The sequence below is a fragment of the Chiloscyllium plagiosum genome, chromosome 7 (genome assembly GCF_004010195.1).
Source record: "Chiloscyllium plagiosum isolate BGI_BamShark_2017 chromosome 7, ASM401019v2, whole genome shotgun sequence".
Classification (NCBI taxonomy): domain Eukaryota; kingdom Metazoa; phylum Chordata; class Chondrichthyes; order Orectolobiformes; family Hemiscylliidae; genus Chiloscyllium; species Chiloscyllium plagiosum.
In genome coordinates, this window is record NC_057716.1 from 91110926 (window position 1) to 91128223 (window position 17298).

General features: G+C 46.9%; 1 protein-coding gene and 1 long non-coding RNA gene across 3 annotated transcripts in view; one reads left to right on the forward strand and one right to left on the reverse strand.

Annotated features, from left to right (window-relative positions):
* LOC122551763 (inhibin beta B chain-like) overlaps positions 1-10634 on the reverse strand; it is a 14647-nt gene extending 4013 nt beyond the window's left edge. Inside the window, exon 1 of the mRNA XM_043694212.1 lies at positions 10217-10634. Coding sequence (XP_043550147.1) covers positions 10217-10616 — 400 coding nt within the window. The 5' untranslated portion in view covers positions 10617-10634. The remainder of the gene's footprint in view (positions 1-10216) is intronic.
* Positions 10635-13040: 2406 nt separating this feature from the next.
* LOC122551764 overlaps positions 13041-17298 on the forward strand; it is a 14889-nt gene continuing 10631 nt past the window's right edge. The window contains exons 1-2 of one of the 2 annotated variants that reach the window (XR_006312193.1): positions 13041-13128; positions 15301-15570. This is a non-coding gene — a long non-coding RNA (uncharacterized LOC122551764). Of the gene's footprint in view, positions 13129-13154; positions 13272-15300; positions 15571-17298 lie in introns of those variants that run through there. The other variant, XR_006312192.1, reaches the window with a different exon arrangement.

The window sequence follows — 17298 nt, forward strand, 5'->3', positions numbered from 1 at the left end:
TTGAATTCCCTGCTGGTAAATGATGGCCCGTGATCTGTGACTGACACTTCTGGGAGTATGTGTGTTGCAAACGTTGTTCGCAGCATTTCTATCATCGTCCTCCTGTTTGACAAATGAAGTCAATGCATGTCTAGCCACTTTGAATGGGCATCCACAATGACTAAAATCTTGAATCTATGGAGCAACCAGCGTAGTAAATGTGTAGCTGACCCCACGGTTTACTTGGCAGTTTGAGAACCAGGGGAGTTTGTGTTGGGATTTTTGACAATGTCAAGATGACTGGCGGAGGCATGTGACTTTGGTTTAAACCTTGAGGTGCTGAGACCATTTGGTATGTGGATTTAATGACATGACCATGCAGAATGCCTACTACCTGAATCAACTGGACTTCAAACACGCACTACAAAAGGCCTTATCATTAGAAGTTTAGCAAAGAGAAAATATGAGTTAGAGGGTATAACAATGGAAGTGGACACCCTCACCAAGCCAACTAAGCTTGGAGATTACTACTTAGGCTAAAGCAAGTGCATAGTCTCACATGACATATCCTAAACAGACAGACTCTAGATCAGCCCACCACAAAACTCCAAAATGAAGCCAAGTCTTGGCCGAACAGTTAACATTTTCAGTGTCCAGCCAGCAAGCCATTGTACTTGCTGCTGGTATGCAGACTCCAAGTAGGAAAAGAATCCCACTCAGCCTGAGTTGAGCAAGCAAACTCATAAGCCAATAACCAGGAGAGCCCACCTACATTTGATTTGGGTCAGTTAAATTGCTCAGCAACACCCAAATCAGAACCAATCAAAATAAACGTCTGGTTAAACAGTTGCTTGATTTTAATGTAGGTTGATACCAACAAGCTAAATCAGTCATTGCAGAATCAATCTTCAACAAATTAGCTTTGGACTCCCAACCCTTAGGTTTGTGTAAGACCTCAGCTAAACTGAGAACCTATACCAGGAAAGCTCTACTGATTAAGGGTACAACTTCGGCTCCTGCTTCATGAGAAGCAGCACTGATTCATTTACCACTGATTGTAATAAAAGGCTCGAGCTCAAGCCTGATGGGGTGAAATTGGTTGAGAAAGATTCACCTTAATTGGCTCAACATCCTTTGATTAAAAACTGGGTGCCTGAGTAAAGTACTAATTAAATATCAGAAGGTTTTTCAAGAAGCTCTGGGAACTTTCAAAGGAGCCAAGGCCACTTTACATGTTGACCAGGAAGCCATTCCATGATTCTGCAAGGCTGCTCAGTACCATTTGCCTATTGTACAAAAGCAAAGGCAGAAATCAGGAGGCTGGAAAGCGAATGAATCATCAAACCAGCCCAGTTTGAGGAATGGGCAGCACCTGCTGTACCAATTGTGAAGTCTGACGGATCAGTTCGCATTTGTGGGGATTTCAAATGAACAGTAAACCACTTCTTGCAGCTGGAAAAATACCCAATCCCTTGCATAGAAAACTTATACACAAAGCTGGTGAGGGTGGGGGGAATGGGGAGCTGTCCTTTATGAAGCTGGACATGCACTTGATGAGAATTCCCAGGAGTATGCTTCAATTAATACCCATAAGGATTTGTAACAATATATGAGACTGCCTTTTGGGACATCATGAGCCTGTGATTTTTCAGCAAACAATGGAGAACATTTTATAAGATCAACCCCAGGTCATCATTTACCTGGTTGGTGTGCAAATAACAGGGAAGACCAATAAAGAGCACTTAGAGAACTTGGACATTGTCCTTAGATATTTCCTGAAGGCAGATCTATGCCTTAGAAGGGAAAAGTGTGTGTTCCAGGCATCCCCAGTGACCTACTTGGGCTACAGATTCGACAAGACCAGTTTACACTTATTGGAAGATAAAGTGAGGGTGATCAAAGTGCTATGGCTCTCATGTCTGAACTGGAGCTTAGGATTTTCTTTGGATTGGTGAATTATTGCAGAAAGTTCATAAATAACCTGGCCTTTATCCTGGAACCCTTCCATCTGCTACTGAAAAAGGGTCAGCCTTGGAAATTGTCTCAAAGTCAAGGCATAGCCTTTAGGGCAGCAATGAAACATCTTTCATCATCTAAGGTGTTGAAACACCATGATCCCGTGCAAGATCTGGTGCTGACATGCGATGTCTCCCTGTAAGGTATCGGGATAGTGTTGGCTCACAGATGGCCCAATGGGCAGGAATGACCAATAGCTTATGCTTCCTGGTCTTTGGCTGATGCACAGCGCAAATACGCCCAGGTAGAGAAGGAAGGTTTGGCGGTAATCTTTGGTGTGGAAAAGTTCCACCAATACCTATATAGATGTAAATTTGTAATAGTAACAGACCACAAACCCCTGCTAGGGCTGCTCAGAGAGGACAAGATCATGCAACCCATAGTTTCAGGTCAAGTTCAACAGTGGGCACTCATTCTAAGTGCTTACAATTGCAAGTTGGAACATTGTCCAGGAGGCTAAGTAGCAAATGAGGATGCCTTGAGTTGCCTCCTGCTGGCAGATACACCACCAGTGATGCCGACACTGGGAGAGTCCATTCTGCTTTTAAACTTTCTGAACACCCTTCCTGTCACTGCTGACAATATGAAACTGTGGACACAAAAAGATCTGGTCCTGGCAAAACTAAAACAGCTGGTGATGATGGGGGAAACAAAAGGGCCATCACAACCAGAACTGAAACATTTTTGGACCTGGAGAGACCAGATCACCATGGAGGACAATGTTTTATTACAGGGAGAAGGGTGATTGTCCCAAGCAAAGATTGCCATCAAATGCTGACTTAACTCCACTAGACTCTTAGAGTGTTAGAGTGGTGCTGGAAAAGCACAGCAGATTAGGCAGCATCCAAGGAGCAGGAAAATCGACGTTTCGGGCAAAAGCCCATCATCAGGAGGCTCCTGCCCGAAACGTCGATTTTCCTGCTCCTCAGATACTGCCAGACCTGCTGTGCTTTTCCAGCACCACTCTAATCTAGACTCTGATCTCCAGCATCTACAGTCCACACTTTTGCCTACTTAACTCCATCTAGAATCATCCATGGGTTTCCAAAATGAAGATGGTAATAAGTTATCTCTAGTGACCAGGATTGGACATAGCCATGTTTGTGGGGCAGTGTGCAGAGTGCCAACAATGACAAAAATTACCACCACCAGCTTCCCCCTCATTCGTGGAAATGATTGGGTACATCCTGGACTTGGTTACACATCAACTATGCCAGCCCTTTTATGCACTCAACATTCTTCGTCATTGTGGGTACCCAGTCAAAATGGTTGGGCATGCATTGAGTTCATTCATTAAATAGGGGATGACAATAGAAAAGCTGCAAGCATCTTTTGCGATACATGGGCTCCCAGAAATATTATAGAGTCATGGAGATGTACAGCACGGGAACAGTCCATCTCATCCATGCTCACCAGATATTCTAAATTAATCTACCCCAATTTGCTAGCATTTGGCCCATATCCCTCTAAACCCTTTCTATCCATGTACCCATTCCAATGCTTTTTCAACTGTTGTAATTGTACCAGCCTCCAGCACCTCCACTTCCTCTGGAAGCTCATTCCATTCAAGCACCACACTCTGTGTGAAAATGTTGCCACTTAGGTCCCTTTTAAATCCTTCTCCTCTTGTCTTAAATCTATGCCCTCTAGTTTTGGACTCCCCTACCGTGGGGAAAAGACGTTGGCTATTCACTATTTATCCTATCCATGACCCTCATGAATTTATAAACCTCATATAAGTCACTGCTCAGTGTCTGACACTCCAGAGAAAACAGCCTCAGCCTATTCAGCCACCCACCCCATAGCTCAAACCCTCCAACCCTGGCATTATCCTTGGAAATCTTTTCTAAGCATTTCAAATTTCACAACATCATTCCTATAACAGGAAGACCCGAAATGAATGCAGTATTCCAAATGTGGCCTAACCACTGAAAATGCCCTGTACAGCTGCAACATGACCTCCCAATTCCTACACTCAATGCACTGACTAACAAAGACATGGCTACCAAATATTGTCTTCACTACCCTGTCCACCTGTGATTCCACTTTCAAGGAACTATGAACCTGCATCCCAAGGTCTCTTTTTAAGCAACACACCCCACGACCTTACCGTTAAGTGTATAAATCCTTCCCTGATTTGCCTTACCAAAATGCAGCAGCCTGCAGACAAGGGGCCATCGTTTACCAGCAGGGAATTCAAATATTTCTTAAAGTTGAATTAGCATTCAGAATAAGGATAGCTCCAACCATCAATCGTACAATGGTCTGGTGGAGAGCGCAGTCCAAACTTTGAAGGCAAGCTTAAAGAAACAGCCTGCAGCTACACTAGACAACAACTGTTCCGGTTCCGATTTAATTTTTGGACCACCCCTCATGCAGCTCCAGGGATCGCTCCAGCAGAGCTGCTAATGGGGAGAAGACTCCAGGTTAAATCTGACCTCCCCAGACCTGGGCAGGTGAAGGGCATTGAAATGGCATCAGGAATGCTGGGCACAAGACTCCTCTACACAAGAGAGACAGTTTATCTCAGGAGACAGAAATTTAGTGCCAAAACCACAGAAATGACCCTGCATAACTAAGAGGCATGGTTGACTTGTGGTCAGGTCCTATGATGTACAAAATTCAGGTAGGTAAGGCGAGACTGAACAAGCACGAGGACTACATGAAAGCTGCAAATTCTCAACCAGGTCACGAGCAAATCTTACTCAGTCCCACAGAACAGCCAGAAGGCTGTCAAAATCCATGGCTGCTTCCCCCCTGTCTTGTGTCAAAGAAAGCTTGGAGACTGAGGTAAACAGATCGGATGTTAGAACCTCAATACTTTTTCCACCTGAAGAAGAGGATGAATTTTTTGCGAGATGCTCCAGGCACAAGAGGGAGGCTACAATCTGGCAAACACTGCCCGTATCCAAGGCCGAGTCAAAAGAGCCGAACCTGGTACAAAAATGCCCCAGGAGAAGCAGCAGCGCTTACAGTGGGAGAAGTGTAGTGATTGTAATGAGGTCAACCAGGTGGACTTTATAGAATATGAGTTTTCTGATTGGGGAAGTTAAACTGATCCAAACAGGGAGTGCTGGCTGACAGATATAAACAGGAGTGTTGGACATCCTATTCACTCTGAGAGCTGGCTGTGAGGAAGTCGGACCTGTGTCAACTACTATGCATGTGGAAATAAAGGGTGATTTGGTGATGGGGTTTACCAACCTCTGTGGAGTTATTCCAGAGGGGATGCACTAACTCAGGTTTAACACAGGGGAGGTGGCACACTGACTCAGGTTTAACATAGTGAGGGGGCACACTAACTCAGGTTTTACAGGGAGTAGGGACATACTAACTCAGGTTTAACACAGAGAGGGGGACACACTAACAGGTTTAACATGGAGGAGGGGTCACACTAACACAGGTTTAACACGGGGGGTACACTAACACAGGTCTGACATGGGGGCACACACTAACTCAGGTCTAACATGGGAGGGTGCACACTAATTTAGGATTAACAAGGACACTGGGATACACTAACTCAGGTTTAACACGGAGAGGGGGGCACACTAACACAGGTCGAACACGGAGAGGGTGGCACACTAGCTCAGGCTTAACACAGAGAAGGGGCCCACTAATTCAGGTTTAACACAGAGAAGGGACCACACTAACTCAAGATTAACACAGAGAGGGGGATACACTAACTCAGGTCCAACACAGAAAGGGAGGTACACTAACTCAGGTTTAACACAGAGAGGGGGGCACACTAACTCAGGTCTAACAAAGAGAGGGGTGTACACTAACTCAGATTTAACACAGAGAGGGGGTACATTAACTCAGATTTAACACAGAGAGGAGGCACACTAACTCAGGTTTAATACAGAGAAGGGGCACACTAACTTTAGGGTGGCACAGTGGCACAGTGGATAGCACTGCTGCCTCACAGCGCCAGAGACCCGGATTCTCTGTGTGGAGTTTGCACATTCTCCCCGTGTCTGCGTGGGTTTCCTCCGGGTACTCCGGTTCCCTCCCACAATCCAAAAAAAATGTGCAGGTTAGATGAATTAGCCATGCTAAATTGCCCGTAGTGTTAGGTGAAGAAGTAAATGATAGGTAATGGGTCTGGGTGGGTTGCGCTTCGGCGGGTTGTTGTGGACTTGTTGGGCCGAAGGACCTGTTTCCACACTGTAAGTAAGTAATCTAACTCAGGTTTAACGCAGAAAGGGTCACACTAACTCAGGCGTAACACGGACAGGGGGCCACACTAACTCAGGTTTAACACCGAGAGGGGCACACTAACTCAGGATTAACAAGGGGGGACACAATAACTCAATCACGATTAACACGGAGTGGGAGGCACACTAACGCAGGATTAACACAGATGGGGTGCACACTAACTCACGTGTAACACGGAGTGCACACTAACTGAGAATTAACACGGGGGTCACTAAATTTAACATGGAGTGGCATACTAATTCAGGATTAACACCAGGGGGCATACTAACTCAGGTTTAACACGGGGGAGGTGCACACTAATTCGGGATTAACACTGGGGGACACACTAACTCAGGATTAACGGGTGTGGGGGCTTTCGGAACATGTCTCTCTGTAACTTCACACCACTAAGCCTTGGGAACTTTGTTAACAAGTACCTCCCATTAAAACAGAAAACACCTCTTCCAAATAAACAGATGAAAGAAATGGCTCAAAAGCCTCCTCATCAGCTTCACACATTGGTGCTGCAGGCTGGAAATCACACTGTGTCACATTCAGAGACATCCACAACATGCCATCAGGGATGGGCTACCTAATCAGGCTGATATTGAAAAGTGTCAAAAAGTGTGGTGCTGGAAGCACAACAGGTCAGGCAGCATCTGAGGAACAGGAAAATCGATGTTTTGGGCATAAATCCTTCATCAGGAATGTTGGGAGGTGGGGGTGGATCTGAGAGATAAATAGGAGTGTGGGGGTGGGGGTGAGGTAGCTGGGAAGGGAATAGGTAGATGCAGGTGTGGGGTGATGGTGGTCGGTCTGAGGGGACGGTGGAGTGGATAAGTGGGAAGGAGGATGGACAGGATGGTCAAGAGGGCTGCGCCGAGTTGGAGTGTTGGATCTGTGATGGGGTGGGGGGAGGGGAGATGAGGAAACTGGGAAAGTTGATGTTGATGCTGTATGTTTGGAGGGTCCCAAGGTGGAAGATGAGACATTCTACTCCCAGGCGTCAGGTGGCTTGGATTTGACAGTGGAGGAGGCCCAGGATTTGCATGTCCTTGGCAAAGTGGGTGGGGGAGTTGAGGTTGTGCATCCATTGCTCTCAAAGTGGCCTCCTCTGCATTGGGAAGACAGGACACCAACTCAAGCATGTCAGAGAACATCTCTGGGACACGCACACCTAACAACTCCATCACCCTGTGGCTGATCACTCCCTCTCCCACTCCGCCAAGGACATGCAAGTCCTGGGCCTCCTCCTCCACCAAATCCAAGCCATCTGAGGCCTGTAGGAAGAATGCCTCATCTTCCACCTTGGGACCCTCCAAACACAGGGCATCAACATAGACGTCACCAGTTTCCTCATCTCCCCTTCCCCACTTTATCCCAGATCCAACTCTCCAACTCAGCACCGCCCTCTTGAACTGTCCTACCTGTCCATTTTCTTCCCCTCCCTCCCCTCTGACCTATCACCATCACCCCCCCATCACCTTCCCAGCTACCTCACCGCCAAGCTCCTATTTATCTCTCAGCCCCCCACCCCATCCTCCACACATTCCTAACTGAAGGGCCTGTGCCCTAAACGTCGATTCTCCTGCCCCTCGGATAATGTCTAACCTGCTGTGTTTTTTCCAGCGCCACACTTTTCGACTCTGATCGCCAGCATCTGTGGTCCTCACTTGAAAAGACCACTCTCTGCCTCTCTATTTCTGGGAATCGCGGTGGCCAGAGAGGGCTTGTTCAGGTTAATCCAGGGAAATTCGCGACTTTCCCTCCGGTACAGGGTCAATGGTCAGGTCAATGGCAAACTCCTGGCGGGATATTTGTTTTACGCGCATTTGGACTGAACATGAGAATAAAAAAAGAACTTCCCTCTTCTACGCTGGGACTTCGGGGCACACTTTGATATGCATTCTCGCGCATCATTACCACGACATGCCAGAAATACTGCAGGGTTCAGTACACTTCAATGTAACTGGCTCATTCAAGCACGGCTTTACAGTTTACCCCCTATAATACAGGCACGCTTACACACTGGCAAAAGCCATGTGCATGTGCAAGTGAATCCAACTGTATGCAACAGATTGGGTGATCCAAACCTTTCATTTTTACAAGCTGACCCTGCCCAGATCATCAATCCCCAAATGCACTTTGTGCACAGATTCGGTTGAAGTTAGAATTGAATGTTTGGATTCTAACTTGTTGAGAAGATTCTTGCCTCGGGTGGCTGAAGCATTTTTTTTTTTGGTTACCGATACGTTTCCGAGCAGAAAAGACCGTCCGCTGATGTAAAGGTGGTATGGTTTAGGCCGACAGGTTTCAAATACTTGGTGTTGTCACGACAGGAGAAGCAACTGGGACTTTGCCACACAGCAGCCGCATAGAGGCTTCTGTGAAAAGTGGCAGCGCGTTATTCCAAGGCCCCGGAAACCATGTCCGCGCCGCTACTGTGGAGGTGACTGCAGACTGGGATCCAGCATCCTCTTTTCAAAGACCTACCGGCTGCCGGGAGCTCTCTGGGAGGGAGGTTCTTCACCTAACTTGCGAGGAAAGTAATCAGCAAAGTGTGCGCACGATACAAACTATGAAACGCTGGAACACTCTCTGATGCTTACTTTCCTCATGACGCTGCCAAACCAATGGGTCTTATTCGAAAAGGAAAGTTATAGCCACGCTGGAACCCGGCAGGAAAACACCATTTTAGGTTTAATCCCGAGAGCTTGCTTCCTTTGAAATCAGACCGCCCCCCCCCCCCCATACACGTATCAGGAATCGTGCGTTTATTATGGTTATGGAGAGGGCAATTTAACTTTAATACTGTATCAAGTATCTCCTCCGAATAGATCTAACGATTTCATTGAATCCCTACAGTGTGGAAGCAGGCCATTCGCCCCATCGAGTCCACACCGACCTTCTGAAGAGCATCCCAACCAATCCCTGTGACCCTACATTTCCCATGGCTCTAGCATCTAACCTGCGCGTCTTCGGACTGTGGGAGGAAACCAGATCACCGAAGGGAAGCCCACGCAGACACACGGGGAGAATGAGCAAACACTACACAGTCGCCCGAAGTTGGGATCGAACCCGGGTCCCCGGTGCTAACCATTGAGCCACCATACTCAGATTTCCCTCACACTACGGTACAACTATCTTGAATAACTGCTATTCCTTTATCGATTTGTTACACATCTCTCTTAATCAATCGCATAACCAAAATCAGGAATCCTTCTTTATCCAGAAGTTCCCTGGTTTGGTTTTCTGTTAGATCACACTTTGAACACCTCAGTTGAGCTGTCCAATCAGTTCACGCTTTGTTTATTGCTGGTGTGTGTACGGGTTGGCATCTATTCACCATGAAACCGCTGCGAAAAAGCAGCGAGGGCTTTTGCCAGCTACTTTTTGTGATCAAACGTGACATCAAACTACTTTTCTCGGGTTATGGTTATAAACTGGAACTGCTCTCTCTTAGACACACACACTGCTGAATAACGTTGGTCGCCACATAACTGAGCCCAATATAATTCTCTCCCACGTCCCTTTTGACCGTAACCCTTTCCACGCTCTTTTCCCCCCGCAATTCTGTTTTTGGGTTTGATTCTGCACATGTTACACAGTCATACAACAGCTACAGTGTTCACCTTCAGCGGCGGCTGTAGTGCCTGGTAAACTGCTCTCACATCGGAGGTGAGACTCACGGAATGCAATCTAAACACCCCTTCCCAGACTGTCATATGCTTTGGGACTAGGTTTCAGCTCTAGTGGTGTCTGAGCTGCGTTACAGTTAACTTTGTATACTGGCGAAAGGGAGATTCTAACTCGTGTATTATCGAACGCTCTGACCGGGAGCTGTTCCCATTCTTCAGTCAAACGCGAAATTTGGGGAAGCCTTTTAAACCCAGGCATTAGGTACCTAGTGGACTGGAGTAAAGTCACTGACAGTATTACTAAAAAAAAGGGGGGGGGTCCTTTCCAATTTATTCCAATGATTTTACTCTCATTGTTGGGACTTTGGTATCCGTGAAAGTTTACCGACCTCTCTCAGCGAAACTGATGATCTCCGAGGTCTGCTCCTGCAGTTCCTTCCTGGTGTAGCTGGTCGCATGGCCATCCAGCTGTGGGATCTCCAGTCTGCCGTCTTCTCTCATCTTGCCGGAGTGCAACTTCCTCAGGGCGGTCACCATCGCCGCTTTGGGCACCGGGTGAGTGATGTTGGGCCTCTCCCGCATCTGCAGGCGGCTCAGGATGTGCTTCTTGACGGCTTCCAGGAGCAGGGCGTCGGTCTGGCCGGGCTCGTCCGGCTGGGCCAGCCCGCAGGTCGCGCAGGAGCTGGCGCCGGTGATCGGGAGGGAGCCCTCGGCGGCTGGGGCTGGCGTGCAGCCGCCACACACCACGATCGCCAGCAGCCACGCTCCGCTCAGGCAAAAGACGCTCATCTTTTCAGGGCCAACGAGATCTCTCCCCCTCCCACCCCTCCCTCCCTCCCCCCACCCACCCGGCCCCCTCCAACAGAGAGGGAAAAAAAGTCCCCTATCAAATGTGACTTAGAAGTGGCTGAATATTCGTTCTGGGGTCGCCACTGTGTTGCGGTAGCGCCTCGGTGAGCATTATATCAGCAGACAGGAACCTGTTTTCGACTGGGAAGGTGTCTAGATAGCATCAGGCTCCTTGCGATAAATAACGTTTCGCTTTCTACCCCCACCCCACCCCACCCCAGAAACAAAACTGAAGGGCCACTGGGATACCAAAAAAAAATTAGCATCCACACTGAAAAGCTCTAACTCTTTTATTGCACTTTTGAACGCCGTTTCAGGCTTGCTTGAAGTTAATCTGCACGGTTTAACATTCCACCTCTGCCAGTCCAAACTTTAAGCCATTCTAGCGGCCCAGTATATAGACATTTATAAGAGAGATGCCAAGTATCCAGTTGGAAGAGCAAGGAGGTGGACAAAAAGAGTGGGGAAGAGAGGATTTTGTTTGTAAAAAAAATAGCTATGGTTCGCCAGGACAGGAGTTCCCCTTGTCTTTAAAGTAGTGCTCCAGCATGGGTCACTTTGCGTTATGATCCTGGGCCTCCACCGGCGTTAAGGCAGTTCAAGTGACCGTGGCGCTGACTGTATTTCCCTAAATTCAGCAGCAGGAACACTCCCCACTCCCAGGCGGCGCTGCCAGCGATAACGACATTCGAGTCACTAGCAGCAAACTTTTATACAAACGGCAGCACCACGTGGGCAGTTCCACCTATGAACTGACTCGCTCCAGCGACAAGCGAGGGATCAACCGAACACTCCTGGGCACAGTTACTCCCTGGAAGAGTATTTCCAATCGGGTTCCCCTCCGCCCCCATAACGCCCGAAACCAAACCCAAAGAAAGGGAATTCGGTCTTCCAAAACATCAATTAAACAAAAATAGCCCCAACAACTCACAGGGATTTAAAAAAAAACAGCAATCTGAAATAAAACAAAGAACTGCAGAGGCTGGAAATCTAAAAGAAAATTCGCTGGAGAAATTCAGCATGTCCAAATCTTTCAAATTAACCCAAAAAGTTAATTCTGTCCCTCTCTCCACAGGCTTAGAGTCATTGGGATATATAGCATGGAAACAGACCCTTCGGTCTAATCTCGTCCGTGCCGACCAGATATCCAATATAAATCTAGTCCCATTTCCCAGCATTTGGCCCATATCCCTCTAAATCCTTTCCGTACCCATCCAGATGCCTTTTTTGCTGAATTTCTCTAGCAATTTCTGTTTAGGTTAGCTCCAACCTTGACGGACGAGGGGAGCGGATGGTATGCGAGATTTCACGAGAAATTGGTTTTATTTTGTGTGGTGTTTGTCTCCTTTCGACGTTTGGGGATGTTATTCAAATGCTCACGCTCCAAAATAAAATAAAGGATTTGGGTTACCTAAGGTAGCATTGTTGGAGGACGACGCCAGCTTTCCTAACTGTTTCTATTCCAGAATGTGTCTTGCAAAACTTAGAAGCTTCAGTTGAAACTTGCTTGTGGGGTTGTGTGTGCAAAATATACTCCGGAACCTCTGCAGTCCCTGGGACCTTGCCTTAGTTTCCCCTAGTCAGATGTTTTAGATTGTAGTATTTTGCTCAGAAATAGAGCTAATGTCTAGGTCGATATCGAATAAACAGTTTCTGATTGAAAATCGATAACGTTTTGGTCGTGGTTTGTATTTGTGTAACGCTGAGTGCAGTGCAGTTTAGAATCACCACGCACTATTGCATGGGATGACATGCCCTTTGATTCCAGCCACGATCTCCCATAAAGTCAATCCTGGTCAAGTATGCAAAATGCAAACGAGCCTCCAACATGCCCTGCAGCGGTCTAGAGAGGCGACAGCAAAGGGAAATCAAATCAGAGCTACTTAATCCAGGCATTTTTCGGGAAAAGACAATGCACACGTGGGCCAACATTGAGATTTTTACAAGCAGGATGCGATCGATACTATTTCCCCACACAGGTGACCTGGTGGTGATCGCCTTGGGCAGCTCTGAACGTAAATGTCAAGGGGTTTTAGCTCCTCCTGCCTCGGTTCATGAAGACTGACAAACTGAATGATGTTTCAAGCTGAACAACACCTCTCGTCCCCGCTCAATGAGTCCCAGCATCTGCAGTACCCACTTTCGCCTGCTCAATGAGTGTCAATAATGGACTGATTGCCATCGATAGTGACCATGGTGTACTTAGGTCCTGATGGCATTGGCTCGCGTTTTTAGCTCTCTCTCTCTTTCATCGCGGGAATTGGCTGTCTATCATTTCTGTAGCAATTCGCTTTCCTTGATCTTTCGCTTACAAGAAAATCTTTCCAATTTCCTCCGTGGAGTCAAACAGGATGAGGGGACATTGCGAAATATGGAGACTGGTTTCTGGCTTTGGGGGTCGGTGCTGATAACTGCACGGTGGAAAAAGGAATTCTGCTCAAAACCTTATCAAGTAAATAGAGCGCCACCCACCTTCACAAGCGTGTGAGCAGCAAAGGTCCTGTCCTCGCCGCGCACTGACGCCGGTCAATGTAACGTGTTACTCTGGAAGCCAGGGTCGCCACTTGCTGAATAAATCCGGGAGAGGGGTTACTGGTTGGTTTTATTGGATTGCGTGTTCTTGTTGCGGCCATGTAATACAGGTTCGGTCAACGACAAGTGGGAGGTGGGATAAATGTGTGAATCCTCTTACTCTTAAAACAGCTTCCTCAAATTAAAACAGAAATTGCGAGAGCATCTGTGGAGATAATTTGATTTCAGCCTCCTTAAATTGTCGCCTGCAGAATGAATAGTCACCCGGTCAGTGCGGGTTAATGAAGGCGAATGCTGTACTTGCTGGGTTTTGTCCGTTAATGAGGGAACAACAAAGCTTTTAAAATCAAGACGTTTTTATTCACTCGTGGGACTTGGGTGTTGCTGGCTGGCCAGCATTTATTGCCTGTCCGGCGTTGCCTTTGAGGAGATGGTGAGCTGCCTTCCGGAACCGCTGCAATCCCTGGTTGACCCACAACGGCCTTAGGCAGGGAATTCTGGGATTCTGATCCAGGGACACTGTGGGAATAGCAATACATTTCCAAGTTAGGATGGTGATTGACTTCGAGGGGAACTTACAGGTCATGGTGATCCCATGTGTCTGCTACCCTTGTAATCATGGTTTGGAAGTTGCTGTTTTTGGTAAATTTCTGTAGTGCATCTTGGAGATGGTACACACTGCTGCGACTGGGCATCAGTGGTGGAGGGTGTGGATGCTTGTGAATGTGGTGCCAATTAAGTGGACAGCTTCATCCTGGTTGGATTCAAACTTCCTGAGAGTTGTTGGAGCTGTACATCCAGGCAAGTGGGGAGTATTCCATCACACTCCTGACTTGTGCCTTGTGGATGGTGAGTCAGGAGGTGAGTTACTCACTGCAGTATTCCTTGCCTCTGACCTGCTTTTGTAGGCACTGCGTTTATGGCAAGTCCAGTTAAATTTCTGGTCAATGGTAATCCCCAGGATGTTGATAGCAGGGGATTCAGTGATGGTATCACCATTGAATGTCAAGGGACAGTGGTTAAATTGTCTATTATTGGTGATGGTTATTGCCTGGCATTTGTGCAGTGTGAATGTTACTTGCCACTTGTCAGGATTAGAGTGATGCTGGAAAAGCACAGCAGGTCAGGCAGCATTCGAGGAGCAGGAAAATCGACGTTTTGGGCAAAAGGCCTTCATCAGGAATGATTTCTGATGAAGGCCTTTTGCCCAAAACGTCAATTTTCCTGCTCCTCGGATGCTGCCTGACCTGCTATGCTTTTCCAGCACCGCTCTACTCTAGACTTTAAACTCCAGCATCTGCAGTGCCCACTTCTGCCTTGCCACTTGTCAGTCCAAGCCTGGATATTGTCCAGATCTTATTGCTTTTGAACATGAACTGCTTCAGTATCTGAGGAGTTGTGAATGGTGCTGAACATTGTGCAATCATTGTTGAACATCCCTATTTCAGATTTTATGTTGGAGGAAAGGTCATTGATGAAACAGTTGATGGTGGTTGGGTCTAGGACACTACCTTGAAGAACTCCTGCTGAGATGTCCTAAAACTGAGATGTTTGACCTCCAACAACCATGACCATCTTCCTATGTGTCAAATATGAGTATAACCAGTGAAAGTTTTGCCTCTGATAGCCATTGATTCCAGTTTTTCTAGGACTCCTTGAAGCCACACTTGGCCAAATGCAGCCTTGATGTCAAAGGCTGTCACTCTCACTTCACCAGTGGAATTCAGCTCTTTTGTCAAGGAGAAAGTGAGGACTGTAGATGCTGGAAAGTCAGACTCGAGACGTGTGGCACTGGAAAAGCACAGCAGCTCCAAGGAGCAAGAAAGTCGACACTTTGGGCATGCTGCTCCTCGGATGCTGCCTGAGCTGCAGTGTATTTCCAGTGCCACACTTTTTGACTGTGTCCATGTTTGAACCAAGGCTGTAATGAGGTCAGGAGCTGAGTGGCCCTGGTGGAATCTAAGCCAGGCATTAGTGAACAGGTTATTGCTGAGCAAGCACTGCTTGTTAACAATGCTGATGACACATTTCATTGCTTTAGAGATGATGGCGTGGTATTTAGCTGAGTTGGATTTTTCCTTTTTGTGTACAGGACATACCTGAGCAATTCTCAACACTGCTGGATAGATGCCAGCATTGTAACTGGACTGGAAGAGCTTGGCTAGGGAAGCAGCAAGTTTTGGAGCACAAACCTTCAGTACTATTTTGGAATGTTCTTATGGCCCCTAGTCATCACAGTATCCAGTGCCTCCATCCATTTCTTGATATCATGTGAAGTGAATTGAATTGGCTTGTTTGTGTGACGCCGGAAATCATTGGAGGAGGCTGAGATGGATCGTCCACTTGGCATTGGTGCCTAAAGGTAAGCAAAGCTTGGGTACTATGGAGAATCTACAAGTGCCCATCTGTACTACAACATGGTACAATATTTAAATAGTAGGAGAAATTCACTTTTTTTTCTGTGCAATTCAAAGGTGGCAAGATATTAATTTACATTTGCTCTTGTACACAGTGAATTCATATATATAAGCCAAAGCAGTGTACATTGTTGCAGATTCAACATCTTATTGATTGAGGTAATCCTCTTCCAAGTATTCTGAATCATGATGGATATGCCCCATTATATTCAACTTGGCTAATCACTGCAAGAGTTCCTTGGGGTAGTATCCTTGGCCCAGCCATCTTCCACCATTTAATCAATTATCTTCTTAGTATTGTAAGGTCAGAGGTGGGGATATTCATTGATGACTGCACTTTGTTCAGCACCATTCATGACCCTTCAGGTACCCTTCAGATAGTCATTAGACCTGTACAACATCCAAGATTGACATGTAGCAAGTAACCAGAAAGTGCCAGGCAATAACCATTCCCAACAAAGGAGAACTCAACCATCCCTCTTGGATAATCAATTGTCACAGAAAAAGAAAAGACTTCTGGGTTGCTGATGCAATTTAGGGAAGGAAACTGTCTTTACCTGGTCTGGTCTATATGTGACTCCAGACTCACCAGTTTCCTCATTTTCCCTTCCCCTACATTATTCCAGATCCACGCCCCCAAAGTGGCACCACCCTCCTGACCTGTCCATCACGTTTCCCATCTATCCGCTCCACCCTCCTCTCTGAACTATCACCTTTTCCCTCAGCTTCATCTACCTATCGTATTCTCAGCTACCTTCCCCGCAACCCACCCCACCCTCCCATTTATCTCTCAGCTCCCCCAGCCCACAAGCCTCATTCCTGCTGAAGGGCTTATGCCCGAAATGTTGATTCCCCTGCTCCTTGGATACTGCCTGACCAGCTATGCTTTTCCAGCACCACACTCTCAACTTCAGACTCACAGCAATGTTGTTAAGAAGGGCGGTAAAGACAAGACAAGCCAGGGAACTATAGACTGATGAGCCTGACCTGAGTGGTGGGCAAGTTGTTGGAGGGAGTCCTGAGGGACAGGATGTACATGTATTCGGAAAGGCAAGGACTGATTCGGGATAGTCAACATGGCTTTGTGCGTGGAAAGTCATGTCTCACAAACTTGATTGAGTTTTTTGAAGAAGTAACAAAGAAGATTGATGAGGGCAGAGCAGTAGATGTGATCTATATGGACTTCAGTAAGGCATTCAACAAGGTTCTCCATGGGAGACTGATTAGCGGGGTTAGATCTCATGGAATACAGGGAGAACTAGTCATTTGGATACACAACTGGCTCAAAGGTAGAAGACAGGGTGGTGGTGGAGGCCTGTGACCAGTGGAATGCCACAAGGATCGGTGCTGGGCCCTCTACTTTTTGTCATTTACATAAATGATTTGGATGCAAGCATAAGAGGTACAGTTAGTAAGTTTGCAGATGACACCAAAATTGGAGGTGTAGTGGACAGCGAAGAGGGTTACCCGAGATTACAACAGGATCTGGACCAGATGGGCCAATGGGCTGAGAAGTGGCAGATAGAGTTTAATTGCGATAAATGCGAGGTGCTGCATTTTGGGAAAGCAAATCTTAGCAGACTTATACACTTAATGGTAAGGTCCTATGGAGTGTTGCTGAACAACGAGACCTTGGAGTGCAGATTCATAGCTCCTTGAAAGTGGAGTCGCAG